Raw genomic sequence first — 23,174 nt, 5'->3', positions numbered from 1 at the left:
GCAGTCCGTTTCTGTCCGTTTCTGTCCTTCTCTCCCTCTGTTTCTTTGTGTCTCTGTCTCTCTCTCTGGTCCACAGCTTATCTGTAATGACTATAAAACTGTCGCAGCACAAGTTGTGATGATCCCTCCAAACAACACTGACACACACAAAGTAAATATTTCCTTTCATCAGATGGAAGAGAGAGAGAAAAAGGAGAGGAGGAAGAGAGGAAGGTATATAAAAAGAGATTCTCAAGAATAGTAAAGTGATGCTACTAATGCCTGAAAGCCATAGTACAACATCCGTCATTCCTCAGGCATCGTCCCCTGTTCAAGATCCCTCATTCCTCAGGCCTCATTCCCTGTTCAAGATCCCTCATTCCTCAGGCCTCGTCCCCTGTTCAAGATCCCTCATTCCTCAGGCCTCATCCCCTGTTCAAGATCTCTCATTCCGCAGGCCTCATTCCCTGTTCACGATCCCTCATTCCTCAGGCCTCGTCCCCTGTTCAAGATCCCTCATTCCGCAGGCCTCATTCCCTGTTCAAGATCCCTCATTCCTCATTCCTCATACCCTGTTCAAGATCCCTCATTCCTTATTCCTCATGCCTCATTCCCTGTTCAAGATCCCTCATTCCGCAGGCCTCATTCCCTGTTCAAGATCCCTCATTCCTCATTCCTCATACCCTGTTCAAGATCCCTCATTCCTTATTCCTCATGCCTCATTCCCTGTTCAAGATCCCTCATTCCTCAGGCCTCATCCCCTGTTCAAGATCCCTCATTCCGCAGGCCTCATTCCCTGTTCAAGATCCCTCATTCCTCAGGCCTCGTCCCCTGTTCAAGATCCCTCATTCCGCAGGCCTCATTCCCTGTTCAAGATCCCTCATTCCTCATTCCCTGTTCAAGATCCCTCATTCCTAATTCCTCAGGCCTCATTCCCTGTTCAAGATCCCTCATTCCTCAGGCCTCATTCCCTGTTCAAGATCCCTCCTTCCTCATCCCCTGTTCAAGATCCCTCATTCCTCAGGCCTCATTCCCTGTTCAAGATCCCTCATTCCTCACGCCTCATCCCCTGTTCAAGATCCCTCATTCCTCATTCCTCATCCCCTGTTCAGGGTCCCTCACTCCTATGATCCCCAGTTCATCTCAGCATAGCATTTGCCCCCGTTACCATCATGACCCAACAAGTCATCACCATCTCCCCCCAACAGTACCCCACCATATTCCCTCAGCCAGTCCCAATTAATTCCCTCCCCCTTCCCCTTGGCCCTAACCCTCCAGTATTTGCAGATCTGTAAGGTGGAAGCAATATGGTGGAAGCTCTACCACAGAACTGCTGATACCTATCCAGACCTTACAGATCTGTAAACATCAAATGGTTAGGACCAAGGGGTAGGTGTAGGGAGCGTCTTGCCTTACCCTTTGCCCTTTGGCCTCCATCTCCCCCTTTCTCCTCCCCTCTCCTTTTTACCCCCTACCTCGCCTTACACCTTCCCCAAGTCTCCCCTCACTCTCTACATCCTTCCCCTTCCTCTTTCCTTCCTCCTCCCCTGTCCTCACCCTCTCCCTTCCTCTTCCTGTCCTCCCTTATCCTCCCCAACTCCCGCCCTCTTTCCTCTTCCCGTCCTCCCTTATCCTCCCCATCTCCCTTCCTCTTCCCGTCCTCCCTTATCCACCCCTCCTTCCCTGTCCTCACCATCTCCCTTCCTCCTTCCTCCTCTCATCCTCCCTTGTCCTCGCCGTTTCCCTCCTTCCTCCTCCCTCCCTCCCTTGTCCTGACCGTCTCCCTCCCTCCTTCCTCCTCCCGTCCTCCCTTGTCCTCACCATCTCCCTCCCTCTTTCCTTCTCCCCTCCTCCCCTGTCCTCACCGTCTCCCACCAGCTGCAGCAGGGCCAGGTCGAGGGGGCGTTTCCAGCGGGAGTTCTTGTGCAGGGCGATACCGTAGCCTGTGGTGGCAAATACCTTCCCAGAGCCTATGGTCATCACCTTTGACAAGCAAACATCAATCAATCAATCAAGCAAGCAACTACTCACTCACTCAATCACTCACTCCCTCACTCACCCAACCAATCAACCAAGCAATACATCACATTTTGTATTGCTATTTTCACAAATGCAATTTTCACAAAGTGACAGCAATCCGCTATCTAGCTGACAAAAAAACACAATAAAGGAATAAATAGATAGAAAACATCAAGTCAAACTTGTCTGGTCATCACCTTACAACCCTCGTCTTTCCTGGCCATGTAGTTCAACACAGCTGCATCGTAGATAAAGGCATCCAACTTCCTGTAGAGAGAGCGGGGGAGTTAAAGAGTTAATAGAACAGGGGGATGGGGTAGAGAAAGAGAAAGGCAAGAGTTGAGAGAGTGAGAGAGATCTGAAGTTAGAACGGGAGAGAGGGAGGAGAGAGAAAGGGAAGCGATGAGAGAGTGAGAGAGATCTGAAGTTAGAACGAGAGAGAGGGAGGAGAGAGAAAGGGAAGAGTTGAGAGAGTGAGAGAGATCTGAAGTTAGAACGGGAGAGAGGGAGGAGAGAGAAAGGGAAGAGTTGAGAGAGTGAGAGAGATCTGAAGTTAGAACGGGAGAGAGGGAGGAGAGAGAAAGGGAAGAGTTGAGAGAGTGAGAGAGATCTGAAGTTAGAATGGGAGAGAGGGAGGAGAGAGAAAGGGAAGAGTTGAGAGAGTGAGAGAGATCTGGAGTTAGAATGGGAGAGAGGGAGGAGAGAGAAAGGGAAGAGTTGAGAGAGTGAGAGAGGTCTGAAGTTAGAACGGGAGAGAGGGAGGAGAGAGAAAGGGAAGAGTTGAGAGAGTGAGAGAGATCTGAAGTTAAAACGGGAGAGAGGGAGGAGAGAGAAAGGGAAGAGTTGAGAGAGTGAGAGATCTGAAGTTAGAACGGGAGCGAGGGAGGAGAGAGAAAGGGAAGAGTTGAGAGAGTGAGAGATCTGAAGTTAGAACGGGAGAGAGGGAGGAGAGAGAAAGGGAGAACGTGCCAAAGATAGTGAAAAGTGAAGAGAGTGAAAGAGAGAGGGGATGGAAGGTGGAGAGAGAAGGATTTATACAGTACTGTGAGAAAAGAGATGGGAGGAGAGAGAGAGGGAAAGAAGATTTACACACTTCCGGGGCAAAATACACATGGGGGAGAGAGATAGAGATAGAGAGTGATGAGGATTATAAAGTTTAAGCACAAACACACCGAGAAAACACACAGGGGAGGAAATAACCAGAGAAAGAGAGAGAGAGAGTGAGGGTGGGTGGGTGGGTGGGTGGGTGGGTGGGTGGGAGGGCATATATTAAAGAAAGGAAAGGGAAAATTGTGGAGAGATAAAGAGAGGCTGAGGTGGAGCGAAAGAGAGAGAGAGAAGAGGGGTGAGAGAGGAAGACAGAGGGAGCGACAGAGAGCATCTCATTCCCAGCACATTAACAGTGTTCTATAAATGGGGTGGCGAGGCAATCGGGGAGAGATGATGACAGGGGCTTAGTGACAGTAAACTGTAAGGATTATACAACACAGCAGACATATGATGCAGATTTAACAAGAGAAGAAGAGAGGAGGAGGGAAAGAGGAGAGGTGTGCAGAGAGAATGAGAGGAGAGGGTAGATGAGAGGTATGCAGAGAGAAGGAGAGGAGAGGGTAGAGGAGAGCGATGGAGAGAGAAGGAGAGGAGAGTGTAGAGGAGAGGGATGCAGAGAGAAGGAGAGGAGAGGGCTGGAGAAAGAAGGAGAGAAGAGGGTAGAGGAGAGGAATGGAGAGAGAAGGACAGGAGAGGGTAGAGGAGAGAGATGGAAAGAGAAGGACAGGAGAGGGTAGAGGAGAGAGATGGAAAGAGAAGGACAGGAGAGGGTAGAGGAGAGGGATGGAAAGAGAAGGAGAGGAGAGTGTAGAGGAGAGAGATGGAAAGAGAAGGACAGGAGAGGGTAGAGGAGAGGGATGCAGAGAAAAGGAGAGGAGAAGGTAGAGGAGAGGGATGCAGAGAAAAGGAGAGGAGAAGGTAGAGGAGAGAGATGGTAAGAGAAGGACAGAAGAGGTTAGAGGAGAGAGATGGAGAGAGAAGGACAGGAGAGGGTAGAGGAGAGGGATGCAGAGAAAAGGAGAGGAGAGGGTAGAGGAGAGGGATGCAGAGAAAAGGAGAGGAGAAGGTAGAGGAGAGAGATGGTAAGAGAAGGACAGAAGAGGGTAGAGGAGAGAGATGGAGAGAGAAGGACAGGAGAGGGTAGAGGAGAGGGATGCAAAGAGAAGGAGAGGAGAGGGCTGGAGAAAGAAGGAGAGGAGAGGGTAGAGGAGAGGGATGGAGAGAAAAGGACAGGAGAGGGTAGAGGAGAGGGATGCAAAGAGAAGGAGAGGAGAGTGTAGAGGAGAGGGATGCAGAGAGAAGGAGAGGAGAGGGCTGGAGAAAGAAGGAGAGAAGAGGGTAGAGGAGAGGAATGGAGAGAGAAGGAGAGGAGAGGGTAGAGGAGAGAGATGGAAAGAGAAGGACAGGAGATGGTAGAGGAGAGGGATGAGAGAGAAGGAGAGGAGAGTGTAGAGGAGAGAGATGGAGAGAGAAGGAGAGGAGAGGGTAGAGGAGAGAGATGGAAAGAGAAGGACAGGAGATGGTAGAGGAGAGGGATGAGAGAGAAGGAGAGGAGAGTGTAGAGGAGAGAGATGGAGAGAGAAGGAGAGGAGAGTGTAGAGGAGAGGGATGGAGAGAGAAGGAGAGGAGAGGGTAGAGGAGAGGGATGGAGAGAGAAGGACAGGAGAGGGTAGAGGAGAGGGATGGAGAGAGAAGGAGAGGAGAGGGTAGAGGAGAGAGATGGAAAGAGAAGGACAGGAGATGGTAGAGGAGAGGGATGAGAGAGAAGGAAAGGAGAGTGTAGAGGAGAGAGATGGAGAGAGAAGGAGAGGAGAGTGTAGAGGAGAGGGATGGAGAGAGAAGGAGAGGAGAGGGTAGAGGAGAGGGATGGAGAGAGAAGGAGAGGAGAGAGATGGAAAGAGAAGGACAGGAAAGAAGTATTATAGTAGAGTGGGAAGTATAATGTAGAGTGGGACAGAGAGGAAATTTTAGGGTGAGAAGTTTTAGTGTGATAGGTTGATATTGTGAGAGTGAAGTTTAGGGGAAAGAGTGAGAGTGAGGGGATCATCCCATAGACATAGTTCAGATCCCAGAGGGGACAGAAAGAAAGACAGACCCAGTCTTGAGGTTGTTAATGGCGTCCTCCACCCCTCTCTGGTTATATTTGACCATGTAATGGTGCATGCCAGGGTAGTTACTGCGGATGTTCTTCTCTGTACTCCCGTTGGGCACCGTGCCAAACTTCAGAGGGGGGTACTGCTCTGTGGGGTGCTGGAACTGAAAGAGAGGGGAGAAAGGTGAGTTTGAGTTGGGCTAAACATCCCTATTTTATGAAGAAACAGTGGGCCTGTTTGAATAGAGAGGGGAGAAGCCGGTGCTTTGCTACAGTACAAGGAAGTATATTTTTTTCTACATCAGAGAACCATAGAGACCAAACCACATAAACAGTTTGAATCCAGTTGTATTGTAAAATAAGTGTATCTGTAGCCATGTCCAATCTCCATAACACTGAGCAGTATCACCACAACAAAGTATTGACCATAAAGCACTGAGCTGTAATAGACCATGACAGTACACTCAACATCAAGCTCAAAATACCATGCTACCATATTCAACCAAAACATTGAACATCAGAAAGCAGAGAGGGCATGGACATCAAAGTGTGCTTGCGAGTGAAATTGATGTTAAACTGAACATATTTTTAAACATTGGTACATCAGAATCGAACCCTTACCTATAACCCTTACCTATAACCCTTACCTATAACTCTGACCTATAACCCTTACCTATAACCCTTACCTATAACCCTTACCCACCTTACAAAAAAAACACACCATCATTCTTCTATGTTTACCTTTTTGTCTGAGAGTCCAGACACAGTGTCTATGTACTCCTCCTGGATCATGAAGGCAGCCAGGTTGGCTGTGTAGGAAGCCAGGAAGATGACAGCGAAGAAGGCCCAGATCAGCACCATGATCTTACTGGTGGTTCCTCTGGGGTTCTCCACTGGGACCGAGTTATTGAACACAATGGCCCACAGCAACCACACAGACTTTCCTATGGTGAACGTAGAGCCTCCTGTCTCTGGATGGAGAGAGGGAGATAAGGATAGAGGGAGAGGAGGGGGTGGGGGGAGAGCAGGGTTGGGGCAGAGAGGGAGTTTGGTGGGGTGGGGTATGAGGGAGAGAGAGAGCGAGAGAGGGAGGACATATGAAAAGTATGAGTGCATCCAGTCAATAGTCCTCTCAATAGAAGTTGAAGGCCTGTAGTGTTAAAGGGATACCAGCATGCTAGCAGATACCAATAGACTTCCAGTCATTGCGCTAACGCTCGTTAGAATTGGCTCGCGAAACCACCTCTAACTTCCTTCATACTGGACACAGAGACATACAAATAGAATCCATCAGTTCATCTGACTTTGGGGAAGTGGATAAAGGGAGTCGTTGGCAAAACCCGAATTACAGTCTTCCTTTAATACACTCAGTAGTGGACAAACCAGTGCTATAGTTTTGGACTCAACAACAAAAGTATTTTCAACACATTTTACTGTATATAACACTCTAAGCAACGTTATGGACAATATTGTTCCACTCAAGATGAACTAAATATCCAAAACCCCTGGAATGACTGATCCATGCCTTATGATAAGGTATTGGTACTGACCTTGTTTTTAGTGTACATTCTTGTGTTTAGTTTCCTGTTTTTATTTGATCTGACCTAGTATTGATTCCATGCTCTTTTTAAGATCCTATTGTGGATTTTCTATTTCTTTACCTTTGGTATTGAACACTGCATTGATGAGGAAGAGCTTTAAAGTAAGCATTTGACTGTACTGTTTACACCTGTTGTATCCCGTGCACGTGACATATAAACTTTGATTTGCTATAAGTAAATAATACCTTGCGGATTCCCTCTCAAGCACTTTCAATAACTATTGAACACCACCGCTTTCCACACTGAGACGTAATCATACACTTAATTTGACCACTCATGGTCCAATCTTCACCAAGATCAAACACTAGAATTCTAAATGATGGGAAAAAGGGATGAGAGAGATGAAGGGAATGTGTGAGAGGAGGACAGAGAGGTAAAATATGTACAGCGCAGCAGTTATGCTGTAAAAGATTGTAGAGAGGGAGAGAGAGACAGAGAGAGAGAGGGAGAGAAATAGAGAGAGAAATAGAGAGAGAAATAGAGAGAGAGAGAGAGAGAGAGAGAGAGAGAGAGAGAGAGAGAGAGAGAGAGAGAGAGAGAGAGAGAGAGAGAGAGAGAGAGAGAGAGAGAAAGAGAGAGAGAAAGAGAGAGATAGGGAGAGAACTAGAGAGAGAGAGAGAGAGAGAGAGAGAGAGAGAAATAGAGAGAGCGAGAAAGAAAGGGAGAAAGAGGAAAAGAGAGAGAGAGAGAGAGAGAGAATGAGAGAGAGAGAGACCTAAGAGAGAGAAGAGAGAGAAGGAGAGAGAGCGCGGAGGTATCGGACAGAGGCGGGAAGCATACAGAATATGACAGTGGTGCAAACTGCACTGCTAAATAATATATGTCTGCTTCAATATTAAACATATAGGGCTGCAATGCAACATATGAGAGAAAGTATTGGTTTCCATCCTCTGATACACACACTTTTATACCAATCAATTTTTCTGCAGTGATACTTGATTGACTGACCAACCAACATCAACAACAACAACAACAACAGCACAAACAAGGCATAGAAATGTCCTGTGGAGACATCAGCCAAACACAGTGTAGGGAGGGTATTCTGGAATGTTCTGTCACTTGATCTACGAGACACTGAACATATAGAACAACTGTATGGAATTATGTATCCATTCAGTCACCAAGGAAACAACATGGTTACCAAACATGGACCCAGCATATCCTGTTTCTAATGGAACTCTGTCACTTACTCTTTCCGCTGGAAAGGCTGCGGTTGTAGCCAACTGGACTGAAGAACTCAAATATGAAGACAGTCACAGCCACCACGGTCAGGCACATGACGAACATCATCACCCACACCGCTGGACTGTAGGGCTCTGAGGGACAGAGAGGAGAGGAGAGGAGAGGAGAGGAGAGGAGAGGAGAGGAGAGGAGAGGAGAGGAGAGGAGAGGAGAGGAGAGGAGAGGAGAGGAGAGGAGAGGAGAGGAGAGGAGAGGAGAGGAGGATCAACAAAGACATTCAGTATAAACACAACTTAGAACACTTTAATAACTCTACCTACATGTACATATTACCTCAACTAACCTGTACCCCATTAGAACACTTTAATAACTCTACCAACATGTATATATTACCTCAACTAACCTGTACTCCCTTAGAACACTTTAATAACTCTACCAACATGTACATATTACCTCAACTAACCTGTACCCCCTTAAAACACTTTAATAACTCTACCAACATGTACATATTACCTCAACTAACGTGTACCCCCTTAGAACACTTTAATAACTCTACCTACATGTACATATTACCTAAACTAACCTGTACCCCCTTAGAACACTTTAATAACTCTACCTACATGTACATATTACCTCAACTAACCTGTACCCCATTAGAACACTTTAATAACTCTACCTACATGTACATATTACCTCAACTAACCTGTACCCCATTAGAACACTTTAATAACTCTACCTACATGTACATATTACCTCAACTAACCTGTACCCCCTTAGAACCCTTTAATAACTCTACCTACATGTACATATTACCTCAACTAACCTGTACCCCATTAGAACACTTTAATAACTCTACCTACATGTATATATTACCTCAACTAACCTGTACCCCCTTAGAACACTTTAATAACTCTACCAACATGTATATATTACCTCAACTAACCTGTACTCCCTTAAAACACTTTAATAACTATACCGACATGTACATATTACCTCAACTAACCTGTACCCCCTTAAAACACTTTAATAACTCTACCTACATGTACATATTACCTCAACTAACCTGTACCCCATTAGAACACTTTAATAACTCTACCTACAGGAACATATTACCTCAACTAACCTGTACCCCCTTAGAACCCTTTAATAACTCTACCTACATGTACATATTACCTCAACTAACCTGTACCCCATTAGAACACTTTAATAACTCTACCTACATGTATATATTACCTCAACTAACCTGTACCCCCTTAGAACACTTTAATAACTCTACCAACATGTATATATTACCTCAACTAACCTGTACTCCCTTAAAACACTTTAATAACTATACCGACATGTACATATTACCTCAACTAACCTGTACCCCCTTAAAACACTTTAATAACTCTACCAACATGTACATATTACCTCAACTAACCTGTACCCCCTTAGAACACTTTAATAACTCTACCTACATGTACATATTACCTCAACTAACCTGTACCCCCTTAGAACACTTTAATAACTCTACCAACATGTATATATTACCTCAACTAACCTGTACCCCCTTAAAACACTTTAATAACTCTACCAACATGTATATATTACCTCAACTAACCTGTACCCCCTTAAAACACTTTAATAACTATACCGACATGTACATATTACCTCAACTAACCTGTACCCCCTTAGAACACTTTAATAACTCTACCAACATGTACATATTACCTCAACTAACCTGTACCCCCTTAGAACACTTTAATAACTCTACCAACATGTATATATTACCTCAACTAACCTGTACCCCCTTAGAACACTTTAATAACTCTACCTACATGTACATATTACCTCAACTAACCTGTACCCCCTTAGAACACTTTAATAACTCTACCAACATGTATATATTACCTCAACTAACCTGTACCCCATTAGAACACTTTAATAACTCTACCAACATGTACATATTACCTCAACTAACCTGTACCCCCTTAGAACACTTTAATAACTCTACCAACATGTATATATTACCTCAACTAACCTGTACCCCCTTAGAACACTTTAATAACTCTACCAACATGTATATATTACCTCAACTAACCTGTACCCCCTTAGAACACTTTAATAACTCTACCAACATGTATATATTACCTCAACTAACCTGTACCCCCTTAAAACACTTTAATAACTCTACCAACATGTACATATTACCTCAACTAACCTGTACCCCCTTAGAACACTTTAATAACTCTACCAACATGTATATATTACCTCAACTAACCTGTACCCCCTTAAAACACTTTAATAACTCTACCTACATGTACATATTACCTCAACTAACCTGTACCCCCTTAGAACACTTTAATAACTTTACCTACATGTACATATTACCTCAACTAACCTGTACTCCCTTAGAACACTTTAATAACTCTACCAACATGTACATATTACCTCAACTAACCTGTACCCCCTTAGAACACTTTAATAACTCTACCTACATGTACATATTACCTCAACTAACCTGTACCCCCTTAAAACACTTTAATAACTCTACCTACATGTACATATTACCTCAACTAACCTGTACCCCCTTAGAACACTTTAATAACTCTACCTACATGTACATATTACCTCAACTAACCTGTACTCCCTTAGAACACTTTAATAACTCTACCTACATGTACATATTACCTCAACTAACCTGTACCCCCTTAGAACACTTTAATAACTCTACCTACATGTACATATTACCTCAACTAAACTGTACCCCATTAGAACACTTTAATAACTCTACCAACATGTATATATTACCTCAACTAACCTGTACCCCCTTAGAACACTTTAATAACTCTACCAACATGTATATATTACCTCAACTAACCTGTACCCCCTTAAAACACTTTAATAACTCTACCAACATGTATATATTACCTCAACTAACCTGTACCCCCTTAAAACACTTTAATAACTATACCGACATGTACATATTACCTCAACTAACCTGTACCCCCTTAGAACACTTTAATAACTCTACCAACATGTACATATTTCCTCAACTAACCTGTACCCCATTAGAACACTTTAATAACTATACCTACATGTACATATTACCTCAACTAACCTGTACCTCCTTAGAACCCTTTAATAACTCTACCAACATGTACATATTACCTCAACTAACCTGTACCCCATTAGAACACTTTAATAACTCTACCAACATGTACATATTACCTCAACTAACCTGTACCCCCTTAAAACACTTTAATAACTCTACCAACATGTACATATTACCTCAACTAACCTGTACCCCCTTAGAACCCTTTAATAACTCTACCAACATGTACATATTACCTCAACTAACCTGTACCCCCTTAGAACACTTTAATAACTCTACCAACATGTACATATTACCTCAACTAACCTGTACCCCCTTAGAACACTTTAATAACTCTACCAACATGTACATATTACCTCAACTAACCTGTACCCCCTTAAAACACTTTAATAACTCTACCAACATGTACATATTACCTCAACTAACCTGTACCCCCTTAAAACACTTTAATAACTATACCTACATGTATATATTACCTCAACTAACCTGTACTCCCTTAGAACACTTTAATAACTCTACCAACATGTACATATTACCTCAACTAACCTGTACCCCCTTAGACACGTTAATAACTATACCTACATGTATATATTACCTCAACTAACCTGTACCCCCTTAAAACACTTTAATAACTCTACCAACATGTACATATTACCTCAACTAACCTGTACCCCCTTAAAACACTTTAATAACTATACCTACATGTATATATTACCTCAACTAACCTGTACTCCCTTAGAACACTTTAATAACTCTACCAACATGTACATATTACCTCAACTAACCTGTACCCCCTTAGACACGTTAATAACTATACCTACATGTACATATTACCTCAACTAACCTGTACCCCATTAGAACCCTTTAATAACTCTACCAACATGTACATATTACCTCAACTAACCTGTACCCCATTAGAACACTTTAATAACTCTACCTACATGTACATATTACCTCAACTAACCTGTACCCCGTTAGACACGTTAATAACTTCTTGTCAATAGGGGGTGCTGTTAGCACTTTGTAATTATTCCCAAATCAAACTGCCTCGTACTCAATTCTTGCTCGTACAATATGCATATTATTATTACTATTGGATAGAAAACACTCTCTGGTTTCTAAAACCGTTTGAATTATATCGGTGAGTGAAACAGATCTGGACTTAGAGCAATTTTCCTATGTGGATGTGAGAATGCCAAATTTTCCAAGCTGCTCTGAGACCTGTGTATAACTCTGCCTGTCTTCTATTGGTTGAGATGCACTGCATACGCCTTCCCCTGGTTGTTAGCGAATAGGGAGACTTGAAATGGAGTCTCTACGTAGATCTCAAAGGTTATAAATGACTTGGCAAAGACGTGTATCGTTCTTTTCCCCCTTCGCTCTGAAGCACTGAGGACCTTGGCACATTGTACTAGAAGCATCGGTTATAGATCTTAGACATTTCCGGCTGTGTTTTTATACGATATAGGCTTTAACTTATTATGGCTGCAAGGGGCAGTATTGAGTAGCCTGATAAAATGTGTCCATTTCAAACGGCCTCGTACTCAATTCTTGCTCGTACAATATGCATATTATTATTACTATTGGATAGAAAACACTCTCTAGTTTCTAAAACCGTTTGAATTATTTCTCTGAGTGAAACAGAACTCATTCTGCAGCACTTTTCTTGACCCGGAAGTTCAAAGTCTGAAATCGATGCTCTCTTCCTCTTCCTGCCTATAAATGGGCACAAGAGCTATTAGTATACATGCACGTCATACACCTTCCTCTGGGTGTCAAGAAGGCTGTGAGAGAAGAAATTAGGTGATTATCTCGATCTGGGATGGAATAAATCCTCTTGGAATGACGTGTACCCCATTTCCGGTACTCTGAAGAACGCGATTTTGACAGTGGGGTTGCCTTTTGTTTTGCTGACGTTATAGGCGACTATTATTTCCGGCTTTGATTTTATTTGATACATGTCACCATATCATCGTAAAGTATGTTTTTTCAATATAGTTTCATTAGATTATTGAAATTTTTTCGGGAGTTTTGCCGTGTTCCGTTCTCTTCCGTTTATTTACATGGAGAGATCCGTGCAACCCGGCTAGCGCGCTTGCTAAATGGAGAGAGAAAGTTGCCATTCTGAATCCAAACAACTACTCATCTGGACAAAGGACAACTTGTTCAACATTCTGATGAAAGATCAGCAAAAGTAAGACCCATTTTATGATGTTGTTTCATATATCTGTCGTAGTCGCCGGCGCCCAAGTGTTTCTGGCTATTGTGCTAAGCTAATATAACGCTACATTTTGTTTTCGCTGTAAAACACTTAATAAATCGGAAATATTGTCTGGCATCACAAAATGCCTGTCTTTCATTTGCTGTACACTATGTATTTTTCAGAAATGTTTTATGATGAGTAATTAGGTATTTGACGTTGGTGTCTGTAAATATTATGGCTGCTTTCGGTGTAATTTCTGAATGTAGCTGCAATGTAAACTATGATTTATACCTGAAATATGCACATTTTTGGAAAAAACATTGGTTATACAATAAATATGTTATCAGACTGTCATCTGATGAGGATGTTTCTTGGTTAGTGGCTATTTATATCTTTATTTGGCCGAATTTGTGATAGCTACTGATGGAGTCAAAAACTGATGGAGTAATAAAAGTGGAGTCTTTTGCTAACGTGGTTAGCTAATAGATTTACATATTTTGTCTTCCCTGTAAAACATTTTAAAAATCGGACATGTTGGCTGGATTCACGAGATGTGTACCTTTCATATGCTGTATTGGACTTGTTAATGTGTGAAAGTTAAATATTAAAAAAATATATCTTTTGAATTTCGCGCCCTGCACTTGAAGTGGCTGTTGTCATAAGTGTACCGACGTCGGGCTTGCACGCCAAACAGGTTAAAGACATCATAATCTTGTTATTTTAAACCGAATTATATCAGTTTATGTCAGTATATTGCGATTTTCGGGTATTTCATTTTCTGGCGTTCTAGGGGATTGAGTATCTCTCTCTCTCATGCTATTGTTTACTGCTAATTGCAACGTTGAAGAGGACGTTCTCCAACCTAGCAACGATTCTTTTGGACAAAGGACACCTTTCCCAAGATTCTGATGAGAGTTCATCAAAAAGTAAGAACTATTTATGCTGATAATTTGTTGTTCTGTTGAAAAAAGTTCCTTGCAGTGCAGCCTGCCATTACTTGCAGTGCAGCCTTGCTTTATCGCACGTTGTATTTTGAAGTAACGTAAATTTAAAAAATGTAACCCAGCGATTGCATTAAGAACTAATTTGTCTTTCAATTGCTGTCCAACCTGTATTTTTTTAGTCAAGTTTATGAATAGTTTTCGATTAGAATAGGTGCCTTTCCAAGATGGCGCCGGACAGATTGCTTGAGGTTTTGGACACTAATCACATTGTATAAGCACGATTTGTGCCGCAAAAATATGCACATTTTCGAACAAACTCTATATGCATTGTGTAATATGATGTTAAAGGACTGTCATCTGAAGAATTCTGAGAAGGTTAGTGAAAAAATTAATATATTTTGGTGGTTTATACGTTATCGCTATTTTTGCCTTGAATCAATGCTGTTGTGATGTTTGCTATTGTGGTAAGCTAATATAACGCTATATTGTGTTTTCGCTGTAAAACACTTAGAAAATCTGAAATATTGGCTGGATTCACAAGATCTGTGTCTTTCATCTGCTGTACGCTGTGTATTTTTAAGAAATGTTTTATGATGAGTAATTAGCTAATACACGATGGTCTCTGTAGTTATTCTAGTCGCTTTGGTGAGAGTTGTAATAGTGGCTGCAATGGTAAACTATGATTTATACCTGAAATATGCACATTTTTCTAACAAAACATATGCTATACAATAAATATGTTATCAGACTGTCATCTGATGAAGTTGTTTCTTGGTTAGTGGCTATTTATATCTTTATTTGGTCGAATTTGTGATAGCTACTGATGGAGTAAAAAAATGGTGGAGTAAAAAAGTGGTGTCTTTTGCTAACGTGGTTAGCTAATAGATTTACATATTGTGTTTTCCCTGTAAAACATTTTAAAAATCAGAAATGATGGCTGGATTCACAAGATGTGTGTCTTTCATTTGGTGTCTTGGACTTGTGATTTCATGAACATTTTATTATATGATATCCCTGTGGCTTTAGGCTAGGCTATGCTAGTCAGCTTTTTTGATGGGGGTGCTCCCGGATCCGAGTTTGTGAGGCGTTAGAGGTTAATAACTCTACCTACATGTACATATTACCTCAACTAACCTGTACCCTCTCACACTGACTCTGTACCGGTACCCTCACACTCTGACTCTGTACCGGTGCCCACACACACTGACTCTGTACCGGTGCCCACACACACTGACTCTGTACCGGTACCCACACACACTGACTCTGTACCGGTGCCCTCACATTCTGACTCTGTACCGGTACCCACACAAACTGACTCTGTACCGGTGCCCACACACACTGACTCTGTACCAGTACCCACACACACTGACTCTGTACCGGTACCCCCACACACTGACTCTGTACCGGTGCCCCCACACACTGACTCTGTACCGGTACCCACACACACTGACTCTGTACTAGTACCCCCACACACTCACACTGACTCTGTACCGGTACCCCCACACATTGACTCTGTACCGGTACCCACACACACTGACTCTGTACCGGTGCCCCCACACACTGACTCTGTACTAGTACCCCCACACACTGACTGTACCGGTACCCACACACACTGACTCTGTACTAGTACCCCCACACACTGACTCTGTACCGGTACCCACACACACTGACTCTGTACCGGTGCCCCCACACACTGACTCTGTACCGGTACCCACACACATTGACTCTGTACTGGTACTCCCACACACATTGACTCTGTACCGGTGCCCCCACACACTGACTCTGTACTAGTACCCCCACACATTAACTCTGTACCGGTGCCCCCACACACTGACTCTGTACCGGTGCCCCCACACACTGACTCTGTACTAGTACCCCCACACACTGACTCTGTACCGGTGCCCCCACACACTGACTCTGTACCGGTGCCCCCACACACTGACTCTGTACTAGTACCCTCACACACTGACTCTGTACCGGTACCCACACACATTGACTCTGTACTAGTACCCCCACACACTGACTCTGTACCGGTACCCACACACACTGACTCTGTACCGGTGCCCCCACACACTGACTCTGTACTAGTACCCCCACACACTGACTCTGTACCGGTGCCCCCACACATTGACTCTGTACTGGTACTCCCACACACATTGACTCTGTACCGGTGCCCCCACACACTGACTCTGTACTAGTACCCCCACACATTGACTCTGTACCGGTGCCCCCACACACTGACTCTGTACCGGTGCCCTCACACACTGACTCTGTACCGGTGCCCCCACACACTGACTCTGTACTAGTACCCCCACACACTGACTCTGTACCGGTGCCCCCACACACTGACTCTGTGCCGGTGCCCCCACACACTGACTCTGTACTGGTACCCCCACACATTGACTCTGTACCGGTACCCCCACACACTCACACTGACTCTGTACCGGTACCCACACACATTGACTCTGTACCGGTACCCACACACACTGACTCTGTACCGGTGCCCCCACACACTGACTCTGTACTAGTACCCCCACACACTGACTCTGTACCGGTACCCACACACATTGACTCTGTACTGGTACTCCCACACACATTGACTCTGTACCGGTGCCCCCACACACTGACTCTCTACCGGTGCCCCCACACACTGACTCTGTACTAGTACCCCCACACATTGACTCTGTACCGGTACCCCCACACACTGACTCTGTACTAGTACCCCCACACACTGACTCTGTACTAGTACCCCCACACACTGACTCTGTCCCGACCGGTGCCCCCGCACACTGACTCTGTACAGGTACCCCCCGTATATAGTCTCGCTATTGTTATTTTACTGCTGCTCTTTAATTACTTGTTACTTTAATTTCTTATTCTTTTTTAACTGCATTGTTGGTTAGGGGCTCGTAAGTAAACATTTCACTGTAAGGTCAACTACACCTGTTGTATTCGGCGCATGTGACTAATACAATTTGATTTAATTTGTTGATAGAGGCGACTGAGAATCCATCAGAGCCCAAACCAATCTAAGTTACAGAGCTCTGCGAGCAAACAAAATAGCTAGCTAACACAGCATGACCCACTACTCCAGTGTTTCTGTGTCTTCCACTCCATTCAGTTTACTGTAATTCAATCTAAAAAAGTATTTCACCTGCTGACAGACTGGAAGTATAAGCTGAAACGACGTGACAAAGTAAAAGTAACAACAAACGCAAGTAAAGATTGAACCGTTTGATGGAACCACAGCACTTTTGAATTGGGAGAGGGTACGCTGATCCTAGATCTGTGCATAAGGTTAATTTACATTTTAGTCATTTAGCAGACTCTCTTATTGTCACGACTTCTGCCAAAGTCGGTTCCTCTCCTTGTTCGGGCGGTGTTCGGTGGTCGACGTCACCGGTCCATTTTTCATGTTCCATTTGTTTTGTCTTGTTTTCACACTCACCTGGTTTCAATTCCCTAATTACATGTTGTATATTTTCCCTCTGTTTCCCCCATGTCCTTGTCGCAAATTGTTTATTGTAAGTTCTTGTGCTATGTGTTACTGGTGCGCTACGGGTTTTGTACCCATGTGTTTGTTGTTTTATATGTCGTTAGTTTTATATATTAGACTGCTCCAAGTTCTGCTCTCCTGTGTTTGACTTCCCTGCCACCAGTTACGCACCCCTTACACTTATCCAGAGTGACTTACTTTCACATTCCTGACCTGTTTTCTGTTGTTTTGGTATGTGTTTTATTGGTCAGGGCGTGAATTTGGGTGGGTAGTCTATGTTTTCTGTTTCTATGTTGGTTTAAGGGTTGCCTGGTATGGCTCTCAATTAGAGGCAGGTGTTTGGCGTTTCCTCTAATTGAGAGTCATATTAAGGTAGGTTGTTTCACAGTGTTCGTTGTGGGTGGTTGTTCCGTGTATGTGTATGTTGCGCCACACGGGACTGTTTCGGTATGTTTGTTCGGTTTTTGTGTAGTCTGTTTTCCCTGTCCGTGCGTTCTTCGTGTTACATGTAAGTTCTTAAGTTTAAGTCTGTTTAGGTCGGTTTGTTATTTTGTAATCCTTCCAAGTGTTTGTTTTCGTGTTTCATCTTTGTGTTAATAAATCATTATGTATGCACAACCCGCTGCACGTTGGTCGAATCACTACTCCTCCTCTTCGTATGAAGAGGAGGAGGAACGCCGTTACAGAACCACCCACCAAACCCAGATCAAGCAGCGGGTTAACGGACAGCAACGACAGCAGCAGTGGGTCAAGGAGGATTGGACATGGGAAGAGATTCTGGACGGAGAAGGACCCTGGGCAGAGCCAGAGAAGTGTCGCCGTCCCAAGGCGGAGCTGGAGGCATCTAAAGCGGAGAGGCGACGATATGAGGAGGCAGCACGGAAGCAAGGCTGGAAGCCCGCAAGTACAACCCAAACATTTCTTGGGGGGGGGGGGGGGGGGGGTAAAGGGCAGAGTGGCGAAGTCAGGTAGGAGACCTGCGCCAACTTCCCGGGCTTACCGTGGAGAGAGGGAGTACGGGCAGACACCGTGTTACGCAGTAGAGCGCACGGTGTCTCCTGTACGTGTGCATAGCCCGGGGCGGGTTATTCCACCTCCCCGCACTGGTAGGGCTAGATTGAGCATTGAGCCAAGTGCCATGAAGCCGGCTCTACATATCTGGCCACCAGTACGTCTCTTTGGGCCGGCTTACATGGCACCAGCCTTACGCATGGTGTCCCTTGTTCGCCTACATAGCCCGGTACGGGTTATTCCACCTCCCCGCACTGGTCAGGCGACGGGGAGCATACAACCAGGTAAGGTTGGGCAGGCTCAGTGCTCAAGGGAGCCAGTACGCTTACACGGTCCGGTATATCCGGCGCCACCTTCCCGCCCCAGCTCAGTACCACCAGTGCCTACACCATGCACCAGGCTTCCAGTGCGTCTCCAGAGCCCTGTTCCTCCTCCACGCACTCTCCCTATGGTGCGTGTCTCCAGCCCAGTGCCTCCAGTTCCGGCACCACGCACGAAGCAACCTGTGCGTCTCCAGAGCCCTGTACGCACTGTTCCTTCTCCCCGCACTCGCCCTGATGTGCGTGCCCTCAGCCCGGTACCTCCAGTTCCGGTACCACGCACCAGGCCTATAGTGCGCATTGAGAGTCCAGTGTGCCCTGTTGTTGTTCCCCGTACTAGCCTTGAGGTGCGTGTCTCCAGTCCGGTACCACCAGTTCCGGCACCACGTACCAGGCCTACTGTGCGCCTCTGCAGGTCAGAGTCGGCTGTCTGCCCAACGTCGCCTGCACTGCTCGTCTGCCCAGCACCGTCTGAGCCATCCGTCTGTCCAGCGCCGCCTGAGCCATCCGTCTGCCCAGCGCCTTCTGAGCCATCCGTCTGCCCAGCGCCTTCTGAGCTATCCGTCTGCCCAGCGCCATTAGAGCCGCCCGTCTGTCCCGAGCCATTAGAGCCGCCCGTCAGTCAGGAGCCATTAGAGCCGTCCGTCAATCAGGAGCCGCTAGAGCCATCCGTCAGTCAGGAGCTGCCAGAGCCGCCAGCCAGTCAGGAGCTGCCAGAGCCGCCAGCCAGTCAGGAGCTGCCAGAGCCGCCAGCCAGTCAGGAGCTGCCAAAGCCGCCAGCCAGTCAGGAGCTGCCAGAGCCGCCAGCCAGTCAGGAGCTGCCAGAGCCGCCAGCCAGTCAGGAGCTGCCAGAGCCGCCAGCCAGTCAGGAGCTGCCAGAGCCGCCAGCCAGTCATGAGCTGCCAGAGCCGCCAGCCAGTCATGAGCTGCCCTCCAGTCATGAGCTGCCCTCCAGTCATGAGCTGCCCTCCAGTCATGAGCTGCCCTCCAGTCATGAGCTGCCAGCCAGTCATGAGCTGCCCTCCAGTCATGAGCTGCCCTCCAGTCATGAGCTGCCCTCCAGTCATGAGCTGCCCTCCAGTCATGAGCTGCCTTCCAGTCATGAGCTGCCTTCCAGTCATGAGCTGCCCTACAGTCATGAGCTGCCCTACAGTCATGAGCTGCCCTACAGTCATGAGCTGCCCTCCAGTCATGAGCTGCCTTCCAGTCATGAGCTGCCTTCCAGTCATGAGCTGCCCTACAGTCATGAGCTGCCCTACAGTCATGAGCTGCCCTACAGTCATGAGCTGCCCTACAGTCATGAGCTGCCCTACAGTCCGGAGCTGCCACTCAGTCATGAGCTGCCACTCAGTCCGGAGCTGCCACTCAGTCCGGAGCTGCCACTTAGTCCGGAGCTGCCACTCAGTCCGGAGCTGCCACTCAGTCCGGAGCTGCCACTAGTCCAGAGTTGTCCCTCTTTGTCCTTAGCTACCTCTTTGTCCTTAGCTACCTCTTTGTCCTTAGCTACCTCTTTGTCCTTAGCTACCTCTTTGTCCTTAGCTACCTCTTTGTCCTTAGCTACCTCTTTGTCCTTAGCTACCTCTTTGTCCTTAGCTACCTCTCTGTCCTGAGTTGTCTCCTCTATTGTGGAGGGGCCTTAGTGAGGGTTCCTGGACCATGGTCGGGGGTGAGGGTCGCCACTCAAAGGACGCTAAGGAGGGGGATAAAGACAGTGGTGGAGTGGTGTCCTCGCCCACCGCCGGAGCCGCCACCGCGGACAGATGCCCACCCAGACCCTCCCCTTGAGTTTTAGGGGTGCGCCCGGAGTTCGCACCTTGAGGGGGGGGGGGTTCTGTCACGTTCCTGACCTGTTTTCTGTTGTTTTGGCATGTGTTTTATTGGTCAGTGCGTGAATTTGGGTGGGTAGTCTATGTTTTCTGTTTCTATGTTGGTTTAATTATGGCTGCAAGGGGCAGCACTGAGTAACCTGAAAATAGGTGGCCATTTCAAACGGCCTCCTATTCAATTCTTGCTCGTACAATATGCATATTATCATTTCTATTGAATAGAAAACACTCTCTAGTTTCTTAAACCGTTTGAATTATTTCTCTAAGTGAACCAGAACTCTTTCTGCAGCCCATTTCCTATCCGGAAGTGAGATTTCCAAATGCGAGGTCTCTTTTCAAGAGCTTGTCTATAAAAGGGCATGTCACTTGGGACCATAGAAACACGTCATACGCCTTCCCCTGGGTGTCATGCGGAAGTGAGAGCAGAAAGGACTTGAATATCTCGTTCAGGGATTGAATACAGCCTCTTGGAGTGAGAGGACCGCCATCATTTTTTTTCTCCAAGACGCGAAGTTGGACTTTGTATTGCCTCCTGGAAAACTGTCGTTATACGTGAATATAACCTCCGGCTTCGATTTGACTTGATACATGTCACAATATCATCCTAAAGTATGTTTTTTCAATATAGTTTAATTATATTATTTAAATTTATTCGGGACTTTAGACGTGATGCTTTGGAAGAATTGTTTGAAGAAGGAGAGGTTAGCGCCGCACGGCCAGTGTGCTTGCTAATTCAAGAGGGAAATAGTTCGTTCTGGATCCAAAAAAAGACGGTACTGGACAATGGACCCCTTTACAACATTCTGATGGAAGATAAACAAAGATAAGGACCCAATTTGGGATGCTATTTAATATATCTGTCGAGCTGTGCTATCGCTACCGATTACTTGGAATCAATGTTGTTGTGTGTTAGCCATTGCAGTAAGCTAATATAACGATATATTGTGTTTTCGCTGTAAAACACTTAAAAAATCGGAAATATTGGCTCTATTCACAAGATCTTTGTCTTTCATTTTGCTATACACCATATATTTTTCTGAAATGTTTTATGATGAGTAATTAGGTTGTTGACGTTGGTGTCTGTATTTGCTCTGGCTACTCCCGTGCGATTTCTGACTGTAGCTATGATGGTAGCAGTAATGTAAAACTGATTTATAGCTAAAATATGCACATTTTTTGAACAAAACATAAATTTATTGTGTAACATGTTATAGGACTGTCATCTGAGGTAGTTTTTTCTAGGTTATTTAGGTTGGTTCTAGGTTAGTTAGGTTGGCTTGTGCATGCTACTTGCATCCTACTTGTGCTGTGAAAAATGTCTGTCCTCTTTTTTATTTGGTGGTGAGCTAACATAAATATATGTGGTGTTTTCTCTGTAAAACATTTAAAAAATCGGACATGTTGGCTGGATTGACAAGATGTTTATCTTTCAAATGCTGTATTGGACTTGTTAATGTGTGAAAGTTAAATATTAAAAAAAAATAGATTTTGAATTTCGCGCCCTGCACGTGAGCTGGATGTTGTCATAGGTGTACCGGCGTCGGGCTGCAGCCATAAAAGGTTAAGATACAGTAGCTAGGTGGGACAACCACACATCACAGTCATATAGTAAGTACACTTTTCCTCAATAAAGTAGCTATCAGCAAAGTCAGAGCTAGAGAGGGGGGGGGGGAGTCATGTGGAAGTGGGAATTACATTTTTTACCTGGACCATCAATAATGTCCAGATTTACTTCAACCTCATCAGTTCCTTCACTCACCTAGGAAGGCAGAGGGTGAGACGGTTCCGTTGCTACGGGAGACCATGACGCTGATGCCCGTCTCCACGAAGGGGACTGAGAAGTCCACGACCTCTGACCTCTCCTCGTTGATGGTGAGGGATCCGATGGCCATATCTGCACGCTGTCCCACCACCTGATGGAAAGGAGGAAAAACTACATTCAGAGAGATAGAGGGGTACACTGCCTCATAACACATTATTATAGGAGAAACTACATTCAGAGAGATAGAGGGGTACACTGCCTCATAACACATTATTATAGGATAAACTACATTCAGAGAGATAGAGGGTTACACTGGCTCATAACACATGATTACATAATAAACTAAAGTCAGATAGATAGAGGGTTACACTGGCCTCATAACACATTATTATAGGAGAAACTACAGTCAGAGAGATAGAGGGGTACACTACCTCATAACACATTATTATAGAAGAAACTACAGGCAGAGAGATAGAGGTGTGCACTGGCCTTATTACACATTATTATAGGAGAAACTATATTCAAAGAGATAGAGGGGTACACTGGCTCATAACACATTATTATAGGAGAAACTACATTCAGAGAGATAGAG

General features: G+C 45.1%; 1 protein-coding gene across 1 annotated transcript in view; it reads right to left on the bottom strand.

Annotated features, from left to right (window-relative positions):
- Positions 1-23,174, bottom strand: part of LOC129841915 (glutamate receptor ionotropic, NMDA 2D) — a 180,956-nt gene that overhangs the window by 55,770 nt on the left and 102,012 nt on the right. The window contains exons 9-14 of the mRNA XM_055910277.1: positions 22,580-22,733; positions 7,932-8,057; positions 5,882-6,111; positions 5,144-5,304; positions 2,196-2,265; positions 1,845-1,962 (exon numbers count right to left, since the gene is read on the bottom strand). Coding sequence (XP_055766252.1) covers positions 1,845-1,962; positions 2,196-2,265; positions 5,144-5,304; positions 5,882-6,111; positions 7,932-8,057; positions 22,580-22,733 — 859 coding nt within the window. The remainder of the gene's footprint in view (positions 1-1,844; positions 1,963-2,195; positions 2,266-5,143; positions 5,305-5,881; positions 6,112-7,931; positions 8,058-22,579; positions 22,734-23,174) is intronic.

Source organism: Salvelinus fontinalis, unplaced genomic scaffold (genome assembly GCF_029448725.1).
Source record: "Salvelinus fontinalis isolate EN_2023a unplaced genomic scaffold, ASM2944872v1 scaffold_0002, whole genome shotgun sequence".
Lineage (NCBI taxonomy): Eukaryota > Metazoa > Chordata > Actinopteri > Salmoniformes > Salmonidae > Salvelinus > Salvelinus fontinalis.
This window is presented reverse-complemented; position numbering and strand designations above follow the sequence as displayed.